The sequence below is a fragment of the Miniopterus natalensis genome, chromosome 14 (genome assembly GCF_054644295.1).
Source record: "Miniopterus natalensis isolate mMinNat1 chromosome 14, mMinNat1.hap1, whole genome shotgun sequence".
Taxonomy (NCBI): domain Eukaryota; kingdom Metazoa; phylum Chordata; class Mammalia; order Chiroptera; family Miniopteridae; genus Miniopterus; species Miniopterus natalensis.
This window is the reverse complement of record NC_142094.1, coordinates 40,063,001-40,080,798: the sequence shown is the minus strand read 5'-3', so window position 1 is coordinate 40,080,798 and position 17,798 is coordinate 40,063,001. Positions and strand designations below refer to the sequence as shown.

The 17,798-nt window shown below is 36.8% G+C and overlaps 1 protein-coding gene across 1 annotated transcript in view; it reads left to right on the top strand.

Moving 5' to 3' along the window:
- Positions 1-17,798, top strand: part of TM9SF3 (transmembrane 9 superfamily member 3) — a 43,831-nt gene continuing 26,033 nt past the window's right edge. The window contains exons 1-3 of the mRNA XM_087824474.1: positions 1-112; positions 8,308-8,503; positions 14,264-14,386. Of these exons, the coding sequence (XP_087680600.1) occupies positions 17-112; positions 8,308-8,503; positions 14,264-14,386 (415 nt within the window). The 5' untranslated portion in view covers positions 1-16. The remainder of the gene's footprint in view (positions 113-8,307; positions 8,504-14,263; positions 14,387-17,798) is intronic.

Genomic DNA, 17,798 nt, shown 5'->3' with positions numbered 1-17,798 from the left:
GGTGGGAGCGCGGAGGATGAGGCCGCTGCCGGGCGCTCCCGGCGTGGCGGCGGCCGCCGCGCTGTTGCTGCTACTGCTGCCCCTGGCCCGGGCGGACGAGCACGAGCACACGGTGAGAGGCGTCCCCGGCCCACACGGCCGCCCCCGGCCTGCTCCCCGCCTCGCCGCCCCGGCGGGCCCGGCGCGGCCTGGAAAGCCCGGCGGCCGGGTCGAGCCCGGCGGCCGCCCCAGGGCGCCTTCCGGTTGGGCCTGGCGGAGCAGGAACCCCGGGAGCTGGGAGGAGGCATTTCCGTGCGCTCCCGGGACGGGACTCCGCGCCCGAGTGCCTGGGCCTCCTCCTCCGCCCGGGACCTAGATGGCGCCCCACCCCTGGGTCTGGGGGCTTCCGAGGCCGGGGAAGGAGCGTGGCGAGGGTCGGGGCTCACTTCGCCGCGGGTGTGGGGTCGCGGGCACGCCAGACTCGGGGCTAGTGGCCCCCGGGAAGCGAGCTGCGCTCTGGCTGCTGGGGGCTACGACACGGCGGAAGATGGATGCATCACAATTACCCGTCATACCCAACCAGGAAATATCCGGCACGTTCCGTCCTCACCGGCCTTTATTTTCCCCCCTCCTGCCCTAACCGGACTGAAACGCGGGCGTGGCGACAGATGCTAAACTTGGGGTGAAGAGCAGCTTACACGTGTGCATGCACTCAACCTACACGCACTCACTCCCGAGCCTTTCCTGTAACTTACTCCTTTCCCTCTCCAGCCCATAAATGAAGCCCCCATCCCAGTGGTCTCTAACTAGGGCAGCTTCTGACTGTAAGGGATCTTCAGTGTCCCAGTCTTGTCTGCCTGGAGCAGCCCCTTTTGCATTTATCCTAAAGTTCATTGGCTGTTTAGTTGTCATGGATCTTAACGACTATTTAAGTGACTCACTTCGGGCTGTAACTTGGAGGTTTTTAGGATGGTAGATAGAAGCAAGTCAGGAAAGTCATATAAATTGACAGGTTGCTTGGCGAGTAATTGTTTTATACCTTAATTCATTAGTGATATGATTTTGCATGAAAGGTTGTGTGTGTACTAAATCTAAAAGGTTTGGCGGAGTCTGCTGTCATTCCTGTAAGTGAAGAAATGAAGCAGTCCTTATTTATTCAGTGCATCCTACTTTAGGTTTTATTTGTAATCAACCAGACTTTTTTTTCTCCACTCCCTGAGTTAGCTGGGCTCTTATTTCACCTAATAAAAGCTCAAAACTTTTGGCTACTTTACCCTCAATCACAGCCAGAGACTTCATACCTGTATATATTTTTAGAGACAAATCTCACATCCCTGACCATGTTTTTGTGCTATATTTCTGACTTTTCACCTTACGATAACTTTGTTCAGAGGTTAAACAGTTAAAAAGCGATTTTTTATTCTGTCATGTAACTTGTCTCAAAATGTAAGAACTATTCCAATGGCCATCCTTTTAGTCAATGGTATGGTTACTAATATTTTTCCAATTTTTTAAACACTTAAGGAAAGTTACTGTGTAAAACTCAGAACTCTCTCTTAACTGTGTAGTTCACCATAAAGGCATATGTAATAGTATACTTTTTAATCTGTTTTATAATGAACTGCTATAAATAGGGAAAACAATTAAAATTTCAAAAATTGGAGGTGAACAAAATGGCCTTAGATTAATTTACATATTTAAAATGTAAATACTAATTTCACTAAAATTTTATTGCCAGGAACATTTTAATTTGTTGTATCAGTAATTGAATGTAAAGTATTTGATAAAAGGCTTTTGGAAGAATATATGTATGACATAATTGCTGGACAAAAAATTTGGAATCCATTTCATTCATGTCTACATTGGACTGTTCTCAGTTACCTACTAATAACTATTATTAAGAGAGCAAAAATGTTATAGGAAGAATAACATTAAGATATAAGTATAAAATTTAAGTGTCATTCATATATATTTTTGGCTATTAGCCAAAATATTTTACTTTCTTAAAAATATTTTTTGTGAGCTAGGCATTCACCTTAGCCAGATAATAGCACTGAAAAGGCCATGGTTAAGTGAATGTTTTTTTCACCAGGAAGGCAGAAGTAGCCAGTAAAGAAAGAAGGATACTGAAGGAGAAAAACTGCCAAGGGAAGGTTGCTGAGTAGGTGTTTAATAAATACTTGTGGAATTGAATTATTAATTAAAGAACAGTTTTCAAAAGTTGAAGTTTGCCTAGATGGTTTCCAGTTAAAAATAATAACTAAAAGGATTTTTGTAGCAATATGTGCTGGGCATTGTTCTAAGTACTTTACATATATTAACTCATATTTTAAACATATATTAATAACCTTGTGAGGTAAGTGATTTTTGCCCTTTTTATAGATGAGGAAACTAATGCCAGAGAGGTTAAGTTACTTGCCCAAGGCCACACAGCCAGTAGGAGTAGAAGGTAGAATTTGAACTCAGGCAATTTGAATTAATAGTCTTATACACTCTCAAAGGATATGCTTCTACAGCCCTTTATGCTAAAAACAGGACAGTAAAACACTTAGTATTAAATTGAGTAGTTCTCTGTCTTGATAGTATTTTTAAGTGCTTGAAGAAATGTTTGGATAATTTTAGCTTCATAATGGGTTGTTACTGAGAAAATGTTTGCGTTATCATTAAAAAGGGATAGGACCGACTTAATGGGAGTATGACCTGGGCAGCCACGTAAGCACGTAAGGACTGCTAGGTTTAATGCTTTGCTGTCACCATCTTGGAATTCTTAATAATTTTTGAGCAGGGAGCCCTGCATTTTTATTTTGTACTGGCTCCCACAAATTATGTAGCTGGTTCTAAGAAGGAACACTTACTTCATGCAGTTCCACAAAGCCCCTTATTTCTCTTACTTTACCTACTGAATTAGGATTTGACTTATATGACCATTGGGCTTATATGGTATTTTTATGTGCTTATTTATCTAAAGCCCTTTGAATATTCTCACAAGAATGATAAGAAGAAAATGTGCTGTGGACTTTGAGAGTATACATACATCTAGAGTATGTCAAGATGTGTTCCCTTCATTTTTTTAAGGTTGAATCATGAATTACAGGATGTTGTTTGAAATAAAAACTAACGCTTTCATGAAAGACAGGCTTTTAATATGTGATTGAAGTGTCATAAAAGACTCTAGAATGAGTGGAAGGTATACAGGATGTGGTTTATGCTGTTTTTGGTTTTCTGAAACTCTGGGCATTTAGAAGCATCTAGAATTAGATTACCATGTCTCGTAAGATTCCAAAGGACTCCATTAAAAATATTTCAAACTGAGAATCAGAATTTTAGAACTGGAAAGACTTGAGACCATTGTATCTAACAACACTCATTTTCCTAATGGCTTGAAAGAGGTCCAGTGACTGGCCGGAGGCCACAAAGAATCTGAACTTCCTATCTCTCTTGGCCTTGCTTTTTTTCCTGCCTGTCTTGTCCCTATGATTTCCATAGTAATGCTTTGTAAAGATGTCAGCACCAAACAACAAAAAACAGTAATCAAGGGCACAGGAATCTTAAAGCATTTTATGATATGTACTGTAGCCTTGAATTTTTATGGGTTCTGTTTTCTCAAGATCATAAAGTCAATTTTTAAAATTTTTGTCTGCTATATATTGAGGCTCTGTGCTTAGTACAAGAAATGGTATTTAATTAGTGCTTGTTGAGTGACCTCAGTAATTAGGGAGTTACTAGTAACAAGAATATGCAATGTTGGAAGCATGAAACCCTGTTGCTTAAAGCACGGTGAACAAACTCAGACCATTGTTCACTTAAGACACGTGGTCTCAAGGATGCCTGTTGTGTTTTTAGGGGCCATACCTAGGCTAAAATTCCATTTCTTTGTGGCCCACTATATCTCTGGTAGGTAATGTTGGAAGGACCTGATCTGTGTTTAGGATAACCTCTTCTTAGACTCTGCTATAAACACTTATTATACCATTGAGTGTTTTCAGAAATGATTTGTTCGATTTAACTTTGGCAAATGGCAGCCTTTTGATTTTGTCTCTGTTGGGGGTATAGGAACTCTTAAAACTTATGTGAAGATTTATAAAGAGAATAAACTGTTTACTACAAGTGAATTTGTGAGTGCTCTAATATAGATCTAATTTTAGGAAATGCATAATTCGTTGTCCTATTTTCAGCTGTACTCTATGATAGAAAGTTTATTTAGGTACAAAGCTATTTGAGAGAGAGGGAGAGAGAGCAGTTATCTCAAGAGACTACCTAAAAATACCCTTCCGATTTATTTGTATTTGAATTCTGATTTGTGTGTTTAAAATAAATAAAAGGCATTGAAATTATGATCTCTGAAACATCTTCAGGACTGGATTTTGCTTCCTCACATACCTATTTTAAAGCAAACACTCATCCCATGAGAATGGTGGCATTTGGGCGCTTATTCTGAGCCCTCAGTCCTTTGCCTGTCTATAAATTCTGATTTCTTTGTTCAGATTTTACGTAAGTACATTAGTAACATTATCTCCTAACGTGTTCTTTCTGAGAAAAATTAATCCATGATCTCTATCAAGTAGGGAAACTTCTGTCTCTCCTTTCCGAGGACATAAGCAGTATTTAAATATGAGAGGCCTACTAGTTTTGGTAACTTCTAGAGATTAGAGCACAAGTAGCTTCTTAGGAAGGTGTTTGTTTTTTTCTTTAGGGCAGATTAAAAGCTCAAATGGGAAAGCAGTCAGTGTTCAGTACTGTCTTTAGTTGCTTTGTACAGCTGTACTTTTTTTTCGTATTTTCGTCACTAAGTTTTGCTCTTTAGTTAATGAAACTGACTAGGGATTAGCATGTAGTCCTAAAGTTGTAAACTGGGTACTAGTTATATGATCTGGGCCAGATTACTTAACATCTCTGTTCTTTGGTTTGTTTTCATTTGTAAAATGGGGAAAATAGTAGGACCTGTCTTAAAGTTTTGAGAGGATTAAATGTTCATGTAAAGACCTTAGAACTATGCCTAGCACATGGTATGCGCTAATTACATGTTAGCTGATGATGGTGAGATCATGCAAGTTAGGGATTGGTCTGTTAAGGTCTTACCTGAGGATTGGAGGATTTGAGAAAGGATTTGAGCAGTTCTGAAGGATAGGTAGAAATTGGCTATGTGGAGAGGAGGGTGTTATAGATTTGGGGGAATGGCATAAGAGAAAAGGTGGAGCAGGAAAGGAAGGGAAGGCAGTGTCATAGGTCATTGTGGCTGGAGCTGACAGCTCAGAGTTGAGTGTGTAACAGTGAATCTCTTCTGAGAGCTGGAAAGTGAATAAGGCAGTGAGATGGAGAATGAATGCAGGTGGGCTGAACAGGCCTCTGATGGCTGCTTCCCATGGAGGCCTCGTGGGAGGATTACAGCTATGCTCAGGGATCCCCCGATCCACTGCTGTGCTTCCTTGATTTTTTTCCTCCCCTTCTGGTTGCACTCCACAGGTGGAGGGAAGAGTCTTACCTGTGGCTTTCTTCCCATGGAATTGGTGAGCTCAGGGACTTTCTCAGCAGTTTTAGTGAAAGGAAAGGCTTTTTCCTCCCAACAGTTGTGAGAAGTCTTCCTTTTGCTATTGTCTAATTTTAAGATATTCTAAGACACATTTTCTCTCTTGAGCTCTCGTTTGGCCTTGTCTTGGGAGTGCTTATTCTTAGGGACATTCAAGAACTGCAATGAAAAGTAAATATTTTAAGTTCATATCTGATCATGATCTGCATAAAGAGCAATGTAAAAGAAACATTTTTGCTTTAATATTCACTCTCACCTGTGTGTGTGTATGTGCCTACGTGTGTATATATGTGTGTGAATGTGTGAATATATTGCATATATACATACACTATATCTATATATTTTAAATTACTATTTTCAGTCCTCTTCCCAGAAGAAATCCTAGACTATAAAATGGTATGTATTTTCTTATAGTTTGCATCATGTCATCACAACTCTACTCTTAACAAGTTTCATGAATGTTTAAAATGAGTGATTTCAGAATGTGTCATTTAGAACACACTGTGACCCTTAAATTATTTCAGTCCTACGTTTCAGTTTGTACAAAAATAAATGAATGCCCTATTTTAGCAATCATTTCTTCATTCAAATTTTTGTCTTTTTAAAGGAATATGAGTATTAGGGTTTATAGGGAAAGTGTTTTTGTGCTTATTTTTATGAGTTATGTTTAAACATTTTTGCAGACTCTCAGCGGGATTAATGGCAAGGTCCTCATTAATAGGTCCTCTCGTTCAGCATTCTAATCTTAAATGGATGTATTTTGTTACCTCCCCTTATTTCTCTGAAAGGGTACTGTTGCAGCCAGTGCACATGCTTCACACTTTTAGTAAGTTGCTAAGGAACTTTACATTTCAGCATCTTTTTCCAGTGTTTTTCCATCATTTATTAAATACTTGTATATATTATATTATAGAAAGCTTCCTGCCTACAGAACAGATTTCAGTTCTAGTACCAATTCAGTCAATGAATAGTGATTGGTTTAGAGCACTGTTTTGAGAATTCCTGTACTGTATACATATTATGTTTAGCAGAAAGGATTACCTTGATTGGTTAGTGCTGTGTGACCATAAGCATTGGATGGAACTGAATGGGGATATATGGATTCATTTCTTTATACATGATGATTATAAGCTATTTTTCTGAATTCACTTGAAATAGTCTATGATTTTCTATACTGTTATTCATCCTGACCCTTCTCTGTCAAAGCAGAATTAATCATTCCTTTACTGTTGCTACTATAGTCCTTTATTATCTTAATTATAGCACTTATGTCTTCATTGTTAATCATTTACTTGTCTGGCTTCTCTGTGGATTGTGAACTTCTTAAAGGAAATGACAGTATTTAATTTATCTGTATATCCTTAACACCTAACTCTGCTTGGCACATGTCTTATGTAACCAAAAAGTGAGATAGTTCATTATTTCCTTGATGACCCGGATGATGTCTTATATTTGTTATGTTTGGAGATAAGTGATTAGATCTCAGTTCTGGGATGGTGATGCTGTGAATCAAAAGGAAGAGGCAGATGCTTTGGATAAGAGTAGACAAGTCACTGTTTTTTGGAATGCAGAGGGACTTGGTGTTGGAGCTCCATGTCTGAGAGAATGGTGGTACCATTGGAAAAACAAAGTTGGGAGGAGTGGATTTGAGTGGGATGAGTTTGGTTTTGGAGATGTTGGATTTTGATTGAAAATGTTTATTAATTTTAGATAGAGGATTGGAGCTAAGGATTTGGTAGTTGGGCTAGTCAGATAGCTTCCTCTGTTATATGCTTCATAGCACTCTGATTATAGTTGCTTGTTCAGTGTCCATCTTTCCCTTTAGGCTCTAAGCTCCGGTAGAACAGGGAACATGTTTTGTTCAAAACTGTATCCTCACTTAAAAACACAGTTACTGTTTGGCACTTTGTAGGCACTCGGTAAATATTCAGTGATTTAACTTCTGTACTATTAGTTGACTTAGATTGCATCCTGTGTTGACTTTATATTGCTAATTGGGGTTACTAGTTTTTAAATTACTTGGATAATTGCTTTTCATAAAATCTTTGGACATTTAAACTTGAGATCTTAAAAATCTTTGACAAATCCCCCAGTTGGACCCTGGAAAGGTGAAGTCACCTACCCAGAATTATTGGACCACACTCCACTGTGGTATTCACTGATGGGTACAGTCATAGTTATTTATTCAAAGAAATATAAATATAATGCATGTCTTTCAGGCTGATAAAGGGGAAGATAGAACAATAATGTGAATAGACTGTGGCAATTTCATAGTATGTTTTTCTCTTTCTCTTGTTTAGTCATTTTTCTCCTCTCTCTTCCTTTGACCAGTGGCATGGAAAAGATCAGAAAGATGAAATTTAGTTTGTGCTTGCCGGCAACAGATTTTTGGAGTTTCTAATGATTAACCTGAGGTTTAGATAAGCTGTTGACTTTGTTTCCTCCTTCCTGGTCGTGCTAACATGGCGAATCAGGTTGCTTCTAGGTTTACCATTATTTGATAGTATAAGTAATAATTATAAACATTCATAGGAGTTATTGGACTTTGTTTAAACAGTACCATCTGTAAAAAAAAGTTTGGAAAAGGTGGATCTGCCTGAGACCACAATCAAAGGATATAATTTTAAAATTCAACAAGTTTCATTTTTAAGGTGTGGACATTAATCATAAACTTCTAGTATTTTATTTTATAGCTTCCCAAACAGATACAGTACACTTTTGTTTAGAACAAATAACAAATAGTCCCTTAATTTGAATTATATTTTAAAAAATATATATATATTTTGCTTTTTTTGTTTCAGTATCAAGATAAAGAAGAAGTTGTCTTGTGGATGAATACTGTTGGGCCCTACCATAATCGCCAAGAGACATATAAATACTTTTCACTTCCATTCTGTGTGGGGTCAAAAAGAAGTATCAGTCATTACCATGAAACTCTGGGAGAAGCACTTCAAGGAGTTGAATTGGAATTTAGTGGCCTGGATATTAAATTCAAAGGCAAGTAAACCTTAATAGCCTTTCTAATACAAATTAGAGTATAGACCAGGGTTTCTCAACTTTGGATCTGTTGACATTGCAGCTAGATAATTCTTTATGTGGGGGGCTGTGTTGTACATTGTAGAAGTGTCCCTCGATTCTTCTACCCACTAGATGCCAGTAGCATTCTCCAGTTGTGACAACCAAAGTCTTCAGATGTTGCTAATAGCCCTTAGTTGAGTACCACTGCTCTAGACTCTAAGAAATGTTTTAACCTATAACTTAAGTGTACTGTATTTAGAAAATTATATTAGTAACTAACAAAGATTTATTTTGAGTATTTATAAAATAACTAAATAATTGTTAATAAGATTATATTTTCCTACTGTATTTCTTTCTCAGAAGTGTATTCTAGTAAACCCTCTAGTGATTGATTGGACACCTGTGGTTGGGGAAAGCCGTCATAGATTCATAGTAGAGTAATTTTTGGAGGTTTGGGGATGTAATGGGGTGCGTGGACAGTTAAATATTTTGTGTAAATCCTCAATTTCAAACTTGTACCTTTGGCTTAGAATGTATTTAAAAGTGCTGTGTTAACTTATACTCTCAATACTTATTGGATAGTGTGGTTTTAAATTTTAAGTCAAAAACATGATAAAATTGGAAAAGATCCTCATTTATTATTCAGGTGTCTATTTTATCAGGTCTTTTGAATGTGTTTATGCTTTTTATTTTCCTCTGTGAAGTTTGTCAGAGTGTATTTCCTGCATAGACATTTTTAATTCTGTGAGCAAAAGCTTGAAAAGTTGAATTTTGGCAGGATCTCTGATTAGGTGTCTTGATTTAAAAAATATATATATTTTTATTGATTTTAGAAAGAGAAAGGGAGAGGGGAAGAGAGCTAAAAACATCAGTGATGAGAGAGAGTCATTGATAGGCTGCCTCCTGCATCCCTCCTGCTGGAAATTGATCCAGAAACCTGGGCATGTACCCTGACTGGGAATCAAACCTCAATCTCCTGGATCATAGGTCAGTGCTCAACTGCTGAGCCATGCCGGCTGGGCAGAATAGGTGTCTTGATTTTTGAATAGAGCATGAATCCTGTAATCAGGAGCTTTGAATTTTAATCCTATTTCTTTTACTGTATTGGTTTCAGTAAAATTTACTCCAATTTGACTTCATTGCCTCATGTGTAAAATGAATAGTAACTGGCTTCTAGTATTTTTAGCACTTTTGGGAGGATGATGTGAAATGAGATATTTTAAGGGTAATATATTAAAGATAATATTTAACTTTGATTTGTTAAATTCTTGTTTTTAGAATATTTTTTGTTGTTGAAAGTAGGTATACATATTTTGCACCTCCCCATTATATTCCTTGGGGCTTAATTATAAAATTAACTCGTAAATTTAAATCGCAGTCACCTAGCTTAATAGCTTTATGAATTATTGTAAGCATGCCCTGAGGCTTGTGTTTTAATTTAATTGGGTAACTTAACTATTTGATCACAAATAAGGAGAAAACAGACAAGAATGTCTGATCTTTGAGAAACTCAATACTACATCTATTCACATACTTTCTCCTTTTCTACATTTGGCACACATTTCTAGTTATTTAAGAGGAACCAGAGAGAGAATAGGCAAAAAACCTGAGTCCTCCTTTGCTACAATGGACAGATTTCATCACTTTTTGAAATCCTTACCCTTATTTACTAGAGAAGAGTACTTACTCATTCAGCTGTCTTAACCTTTTTTCTTTCATTAGTTCTTTGAGGCTGAGATGGAAAGATTATTTAGATGTGGGGGACAGTTTTCATGGACTGTCAAAGTGGGATTTATTTTCCTTTCAGACTAAGCATCTTTAGATTAAAAGAACAAGAATTGGCCAGGTGTTATTCCTTGGAGAATTGGAGTTTGTAATGATTAGAAACTGCACCTCCAGCTTGGATATGCAGCTTAAGGGAGCTGCTGAATTAAGTGATCCTGATGAAGTAGTAAATGCTGATTAGATTTCTCTTTCTACTGTAGCCCCTTGCTTGCCCTGTTCAAAGATAAAGTTGATCAGTCTTTGAAAAGTGTTTTATGAGGTTTCCTGGTTATAGTATCATAGAATTTTAAAGGTTGGCTACACCTTAGAGGTTGTGTCATCTGATTTCCTCTTAGGGAGGCCCAGAGATGAAATTATTTGCCCCCTTTAAAAAATTTTTATTTTGCAATTTTTAAATTTATTTTTTTGTTAATCCTCACCAGAGGATATTTTTTCCATTGATTTTTAGAGAGAATGGAAGGGAGGAAGGGGGAGGGAGAGAGAAACATTGATACGAGAAAGACACATTGATTGGTTGCCTCCTGCACATGCCTCAGCTGGGGTGGGGATTGAACCTGCAACCCAGGTATGTGCCCCTGACCTGGAATCAAACCCTTTGTTGTGTGTCGACCCTCGAACCACTGGGCCACGCAGGCCAGGGCTCATTTTGCAATTTTTGAGTGCTTATTGCATTCCAACACAATGCTGGACTCTTGAATCAGAAGCTCTGGCTTCAGGGTTCTATGGGCCCTCTGAAATTGTACACATAGTTTTGTGTGAATATGCATTTTGCAGGAGCTAGGGAGATAATACTATTATTGGATCCTTAAAGAAATGTGTGCCCCAAGGAAACTTAAGACTGAATGTATTGGAACTTTTAATCCTTAATACAACTCTGGGGAAGAGATAGCATATATGTTATCTCTGTTTGAGGTTAAATGACTTATTTTTATTCACATAGCTAGTAAGTTGTGGATCCCAGGTTAAAACTCAGGTTTCTGCCTATTTTCTGTAAATTTGTCTAGAGTGACTTCATGAGAAACTTTGCTGAATTTGAGGTAGAGTATTTCTGATTTTCCAATTTAGTAATGATATCAAGAGAGAATGTAAACGAAGTAAGGCATGAAATATTCTTAGAGAACTCATAAATAATTATCACATTCTTTTCTCATGTTTTCACTATCAATTCATCTATCAGTCTGGAGCGTTGTTGGGAATTGATGACAGACTCATTGGTATGTAGCTTCTGGAATCTACCCTTGCTCTCTGTTTGAAAAATCAGTAGTAACATTTGTCACTTTATAACTTCGGTTTTGTTTTTTCCCTATAAAAGTATTTCCATTGGTAAAATCTTAATTGAATCCTCTTCAGAATTCATAGGTGTGTATTTCATCTAAGAAAGGCATACCCTATTACAATTTTCAAGCAGTGATTTATGGTGACGGATATTTCAGATTGGTTTTCAGTTGTGTATAGAATACTGAATGATGATTTGGCACATTCAGACACATTACATTCCTTTTCTTTAAAGTGACTCCCTCTGGAGAGAAGTGCTGTTTCCCTTGAGCAGCCAGCCTCTTCAGTTATTTCTGGTGTTTATATTTGTCTACATGCCTACAAGAGGAATTTCATTAAACTGTGACCAACCAAGGCCCTTCTAATAGCCTGGCATCATGATAAGGTTTTCCTTTCACCACATTTCTAGATTTTACATCAGTGAAAGATACTTTTCAAGACTTCTTTCTCAATCCTTTTGAAATAGTCTGCTTATTTTCTCCTTACACACACACACACACATACACACACCATTTACATACAGATGCATGTATATGTGCATACTTTAATATATTTAGTAATTTCCTTTGCCGCATAAAAAGAAAATGTTCTTAAAATTTGGTAACATTTTTTGTTTTAGTGCCTGCTTTATGAAGGTGCTGAAACAGGCATAACTTGGGGTAGAAAGGATATAATCAGTTATAAATAGCTCTCAATACCTGGTGGTTGTTTTGAGGAGCTAAGACACTGGAAGAGATTATAAGTGGTACAGGCCAAGGTGCCATAGAGAGGTATGGAGAGAAAGCCATGGGACTTCAGAGAAAGGGGCAGGTTGTGGGGTTGAGAGGTGTGAGGGTTGGGGAGTCAGGGATAAGTCTGTGGAGGGGAGGGTGTGGGGAATGGGAAAGATTTTAGGATGAACATTTCAGGTGGAGTTTACAGCATAAGCAAAAATGTCCAGAGGCTAAGAGAGCACAAGGTGTGTGGGAACTTCAAGTTGAGTTTGGCTAGAGTATAGGGAGAGAGGATGATAGAAATTTGGGAAAAGAGAGTTGAATTTAAGACTATGAGGGAGGAATCTTTTAAAGGCTTTATATAGGTAAATTCATATCTTTGTATGTAAAACTACTGCGTTGTTAATGACAATTATCAGTGAATGTCTGGTTGTAACTGTAAGGAATTAGGTGGCTCTGCAGGGAGGTAGCTATGAGGTCTCCCATAGCTACTGGCCATCTGTTGCTGCTCAAGCTTGGACCTTCCTCTGGTTTTCACTCTCCCCTTGGTAGCTGTTGCATGCTACCCTTTGTGCATTACACAATCCATGGAAATCCTCATTTGGGGACTTCTTGCTGCCAGTTCTCTTAGCTCCTGCTGTAGGAACCATCTATAGCAATCTCTGTCCTAACCTTCCCTTCCTTCTCTGCTCAGCCTCAGTTTTTGCCATTATGAAAGCCTAAATTCCTTCTTGCCTAAAAGGGCTGGGTAGAAAGAAAATCTGTGCGGGAGCCATTGTTAGAGACAAGGCAGTTTTCTTCTCCCACTTTAAGAATAGTATTTCCCTCTTCTTCCATGGGACTTCATTGTTTCCTGCCATCTTTGGTATTGTGTCTTGGGCTATCCCCTCTGGGCTGAGCTGTAATAAGGCAGAGCTATTCTCTTTTGAGGATTGGGGAGACATGTTGCTGGTGTCTGGGAGTTAGATTGCTATTTCTCGTAGAAATAATATTATACATGGCTATTAATCATGGTTCAGCTACAATTTATGTTTAAGAAGTTTTAATCAACATTTAAGAAATTTAACCTTGTTTCTTGAGGGAAATTGCGTTTCAAGTTCTGAATTACCAGTGTTATAGTACAGGAAAACTTAAAAACAAAAACAACTGTGCTTTTTTGTTGTTAAGATTGATTTTCTTTTTTAATTTTCCTAATTGCTTAAGTAATATATAAAAACAATTTAATCCTTTTGTTGGACATCTAGAATATTTAAGGGTTTTTTTTGGTTCCTGTTTGTTTAGAAACTAATCATCATAAGCACATTTTTGAAAGGCTTATGTTAGAGACCATCTGAACAGTATTATGATAGCACTATTTTTTTTAAAGCAGTCAAAAGTAGAAGCGACTCATTTCCAGGGAACTTTCAGGTAATTTATAAACACTGCTGCCTTCTAAATAGAGGTTTGCTTTTTAATCTTGCTAATTATGAAGACACTGGGATTCCTAATAGAATCTGTGGCTTCTAATAACTTTCATTTCCAAGAATGTTCAAATGAATATTTATCTCAGAGATCTTATAGCTAGAAATTGTTAGCTCTGTTTAAGAACATATTTTTAAGTTTTTGTATACATAAATGAAAACTTTCCTAGTATTTTAAGCTTTTAAATTTTTGTTCTTTAAATCAATTTATTCATTTTATAGTTACTTTGTAAATGTTCTTGTGTAATTTTCTTTATGTAAGGAATGATTTCTTCACTTAGTAAGATAATCTTTGAAAATAAGGATGATTAAAATTATTTTATTGTAAAAAGTTTTAAATATACACAAAAAAGAATTGTGTACTGAACCCCCCATTTATCACCTAGACTCAAGTATTATGAACAGAAATTTTAACCTCAGAAATTGTTGTCTTTTTTCTTCTGTTATTTTTCCGTGTAACGCCTTTGCAAACCAGTGTGTTAATTTGCAATTTTTATTTTATGCAGATGATGTGATGCCAGCCACTTACTGTGAAATTGACTTAGATAAAGAAAAGAGAGATGCATTTGTGTATGCTATCAAAAATCACTACTGGTACCAGATGTACATAGATGACTTACCAATATGGGGTAAGTATTGTATGTTATATTTAAAGTTTGGGAATATTTGCATAATAAACAAGATTTATGTAATGACTCTGTTAAGGTGATTGTACACTGAATCAGTAAATGTATTTTCACTATTTTCCATAGAATGATTTTAATACTAATTTTATGGTCCCGTTATTTGAAGGGTTTTTGACATTGCCGAACCTTACATAAAACTCCCTCAAAATAATAACCTTTATGCAGTATAACTTTTCATATTCAAGGGATTAAAAGGTGCTTTGAACAGTCTGAAACATTCCTCCTTCCCTTATTTTTCTCATATCTTATTTTGACTTACACTGTCAAATGCAATCAAAGGAACCAAATAGGACTTGGAAATTTTAGTTTTAGAGGTTCCTGAATGACTTGTTTTGCTAGTTCCTGTGTTATTTTACAAAACTCTATATGTTTTAAAAAATTTTTTGTTTTAGCTCTTTAGTTTTTTATGTTTAATTTTTTTATGTCTAGTTTGTTTATACCTGTTAATGGAGAAGAGCTGTGGCATAGTCCAAACATTGTTTGTGTTAGACTTGATTAAGTTATTTAAAGTGCAAAACACAGCCAGCTATCATAGCCAGCATGTTTGATCACATTTTTCTCTCAGTGGTTTTTCTGTTAGCCTTTTTTGGGTGGGGGGTGGAATTGGACACCTGTTCTTATGTAAAATTAATACTCTGATTCTTAAAATTGTTAGCAGACTACTATGTTCATGAGAAACAAACTGAAAGACTGAACATAGAAGATCAGAGTTTAGTGTGATACTAAGATGAAATTTATACGAAAGCTAATCTCAAATATAATTGTATGTATCATGACTGTGTTGCATGTTAATTAGATATAAATAGTAAGCATTTCATATAAATGACTGTAATTAGTATTACATTAACACAGACATTTCTGTGATCAGCTCTGAGGGTAGCAGGAAGATGTGCTGAAATTTCTCTGATGATTTCTGAGCCTGTAGTTCAGGAGAACCCATTAGTCTGGGTTTCCTTTTATTGGTGAGAGAGCAGGCTCCTCTCCTAGTGTTTTCCATTGCTTATGGGTTTCTTGTCTGGAACCTTAGGTTTCTTTCAGTCATTTCTGTGGGCCTCCTTACAAAATGGCAACTATGTTTTCCTGCCTTAAATCTTCTTTAGCCCTGGGATTCCAGGTTCTGTCATATTTAGGGGAGATTCTTTTGGGTGTCCCAGAAGTCACAACCATGAGAATCCTTATCAGAATTTTTTTTTTTTAACCTGGCTTTTCTTGTGGTAAAGGTTTGAGAGTTTTTTTAAAAGCCCCTTTGAGAATAGCTTCTTGCTATAATTGTGTCTCCACCCCCAGAATTTTCAGAGTAGATAGATAAATAAACCTTGATGAAATTAATTATTAGAAGAGTTTCATTATCTCTCTACAACCCCAAACAAAACAAAACTCTATTTCTTGAATTTTACCAATTAGAGAAAACTTTAGTTAATAAAAAATAATCCTTAATAAGAAATAATCTTTGTTTTCCCCCGTAACACTTTAATGAAATGTGTTGCTCATAGAGGGAAGGCCTTAAGGATTAACTTTTAGAGCATAAGGCTCTTTTGAAGTTTACTGACTTGGGTAGGGAACATTAGATAAATAGCTGACAGTATATGGGCATAAGAGATACTCACCTATCACTTATTGCGCTATTGCCCTCACACTGTTTGGGTCTACCCCTTCTAATATCCCAGTTTGATCAAAGTGATCATTTTAAACTATTGCCTCATTACCACTTATCTTCAACATTTCTTTCATTTTTTACTGAAGTATAATTGACTTACAATATTATATTCATTTCAGGTGTACAACATAGTGATTGGATATTTATATATGTTATGCAGTGATCACCATGATAAATCTAGTTATCTTTTGTCACCAATAGAGTTATTATTACAGTATTATTGACTATATTCTCTATGCTGTTTGCTTCTTTCCCTTGACTGACTTATTTTATAAGTGGAAGTTTGTACCCTTTAAGTCCCTTCACCTATTTTGCCCATATTCCCATCTCCTGCCCCTCTGGCAACCACCAGTTTGTTCTGTGTGTCAATGAGTCTGTCCTTGTTTTGTTTTGTTTGTTCATGTCTTGTTTTTTAGATTTCACATATAAGTGAAATCGTACAGTATTTGCCTTTCTCTGTCTGACTTATTTCACTTAGCATAATATTCTCCAGGTCCATTTATGGTGTTGGAAATAGCAAGATTCCATTCTTTTATGTGGCTGAGTAATATTCCATTGTATATATGTACCACCTCTTCTTTATCCATTCATCTAGCAGTGGACACTTAGGGTGTTTTTATATGTTGGCTATTGTAAGTAATGCTGCAGTGAACATAGGGGTGCATGTCTTTTTGAGTTAGGTTTTTTTGTTTTCTTTGAATAAGTACCCAGAAGTGGAATTGCTGGGTTGTGTGGTAGTTCTATTTTTAATTTTTTGAGGAACCTTCATGCTGTTTTTCATAGTGGCAGCACCAGTTTACATTTCCTCCAACAGTGTATGAGGGTTCCTTTTTCTTTACCTTCTCACCAACACTTATTTTTTGCCTTTTTGATAATAGCTTTTCTGACAGATGTGAGGTGGTATCTTGTGGTTTTGATTTGCATTTCCCCGTTGATTAGTGATATTGATGTGCGTGTTGGCCATCTGTATGTCTTCTTTGGAAAAATGTTTGTTCAGGTCTTCTGCTCATTTTTTAATTGGATTTTTTTGTTTTTTGATATCTGGTTGTATGAGTTCTTTATATACTTTGGATAATTACCCCTTATTAGATAAACCATTTGCACATATCTTCTCCCCTTTTTGTTTTGTTGATGGTTTCTTTTGCTGTGCAAAAGCTTTTTAATTTGGTGTGGCCCCATTTGTTTATTTTTGCTTTTTTTGACCTTTTCTGAGGAGACATATCCAAAAAAATATTGCTAAGACTGAGGTCAAAAAAGCTTACTGCCTGTTTTCTGCTAGGATTTTTATGGTTTCAGATCTCCTTTGATTTTAATGACTTCCCAGGGATAGGCCCAGAACTTGAGGAATAAAGAAGGAGGCACTTTAAGTTTTGATGCTCATATGCACATATGTGCCACTTACTGAGAATGGGTACGTCCTAGGTTATTAGGGAAAGTACTGGACCAGGCCTCTGGAGACCTAAGTTTTACCACATTTAGTTTTAGTTTGACCACTGATAAATGGGTAACCTTGCCAGATGGTGAAATATTACTTCCCTGAAATTTTGAATTATTGGGGGTATACACAGATAAGGTGATAATTATTACAGTGAAGGTGATACTAATGATAAAGCACTAATTGAGGATCAGATTAGTGGTAGTTACACTGAATTGTTCATCACTTTTTTTTTTTTTTTTTTTTTTTTACCATGGTGTGAT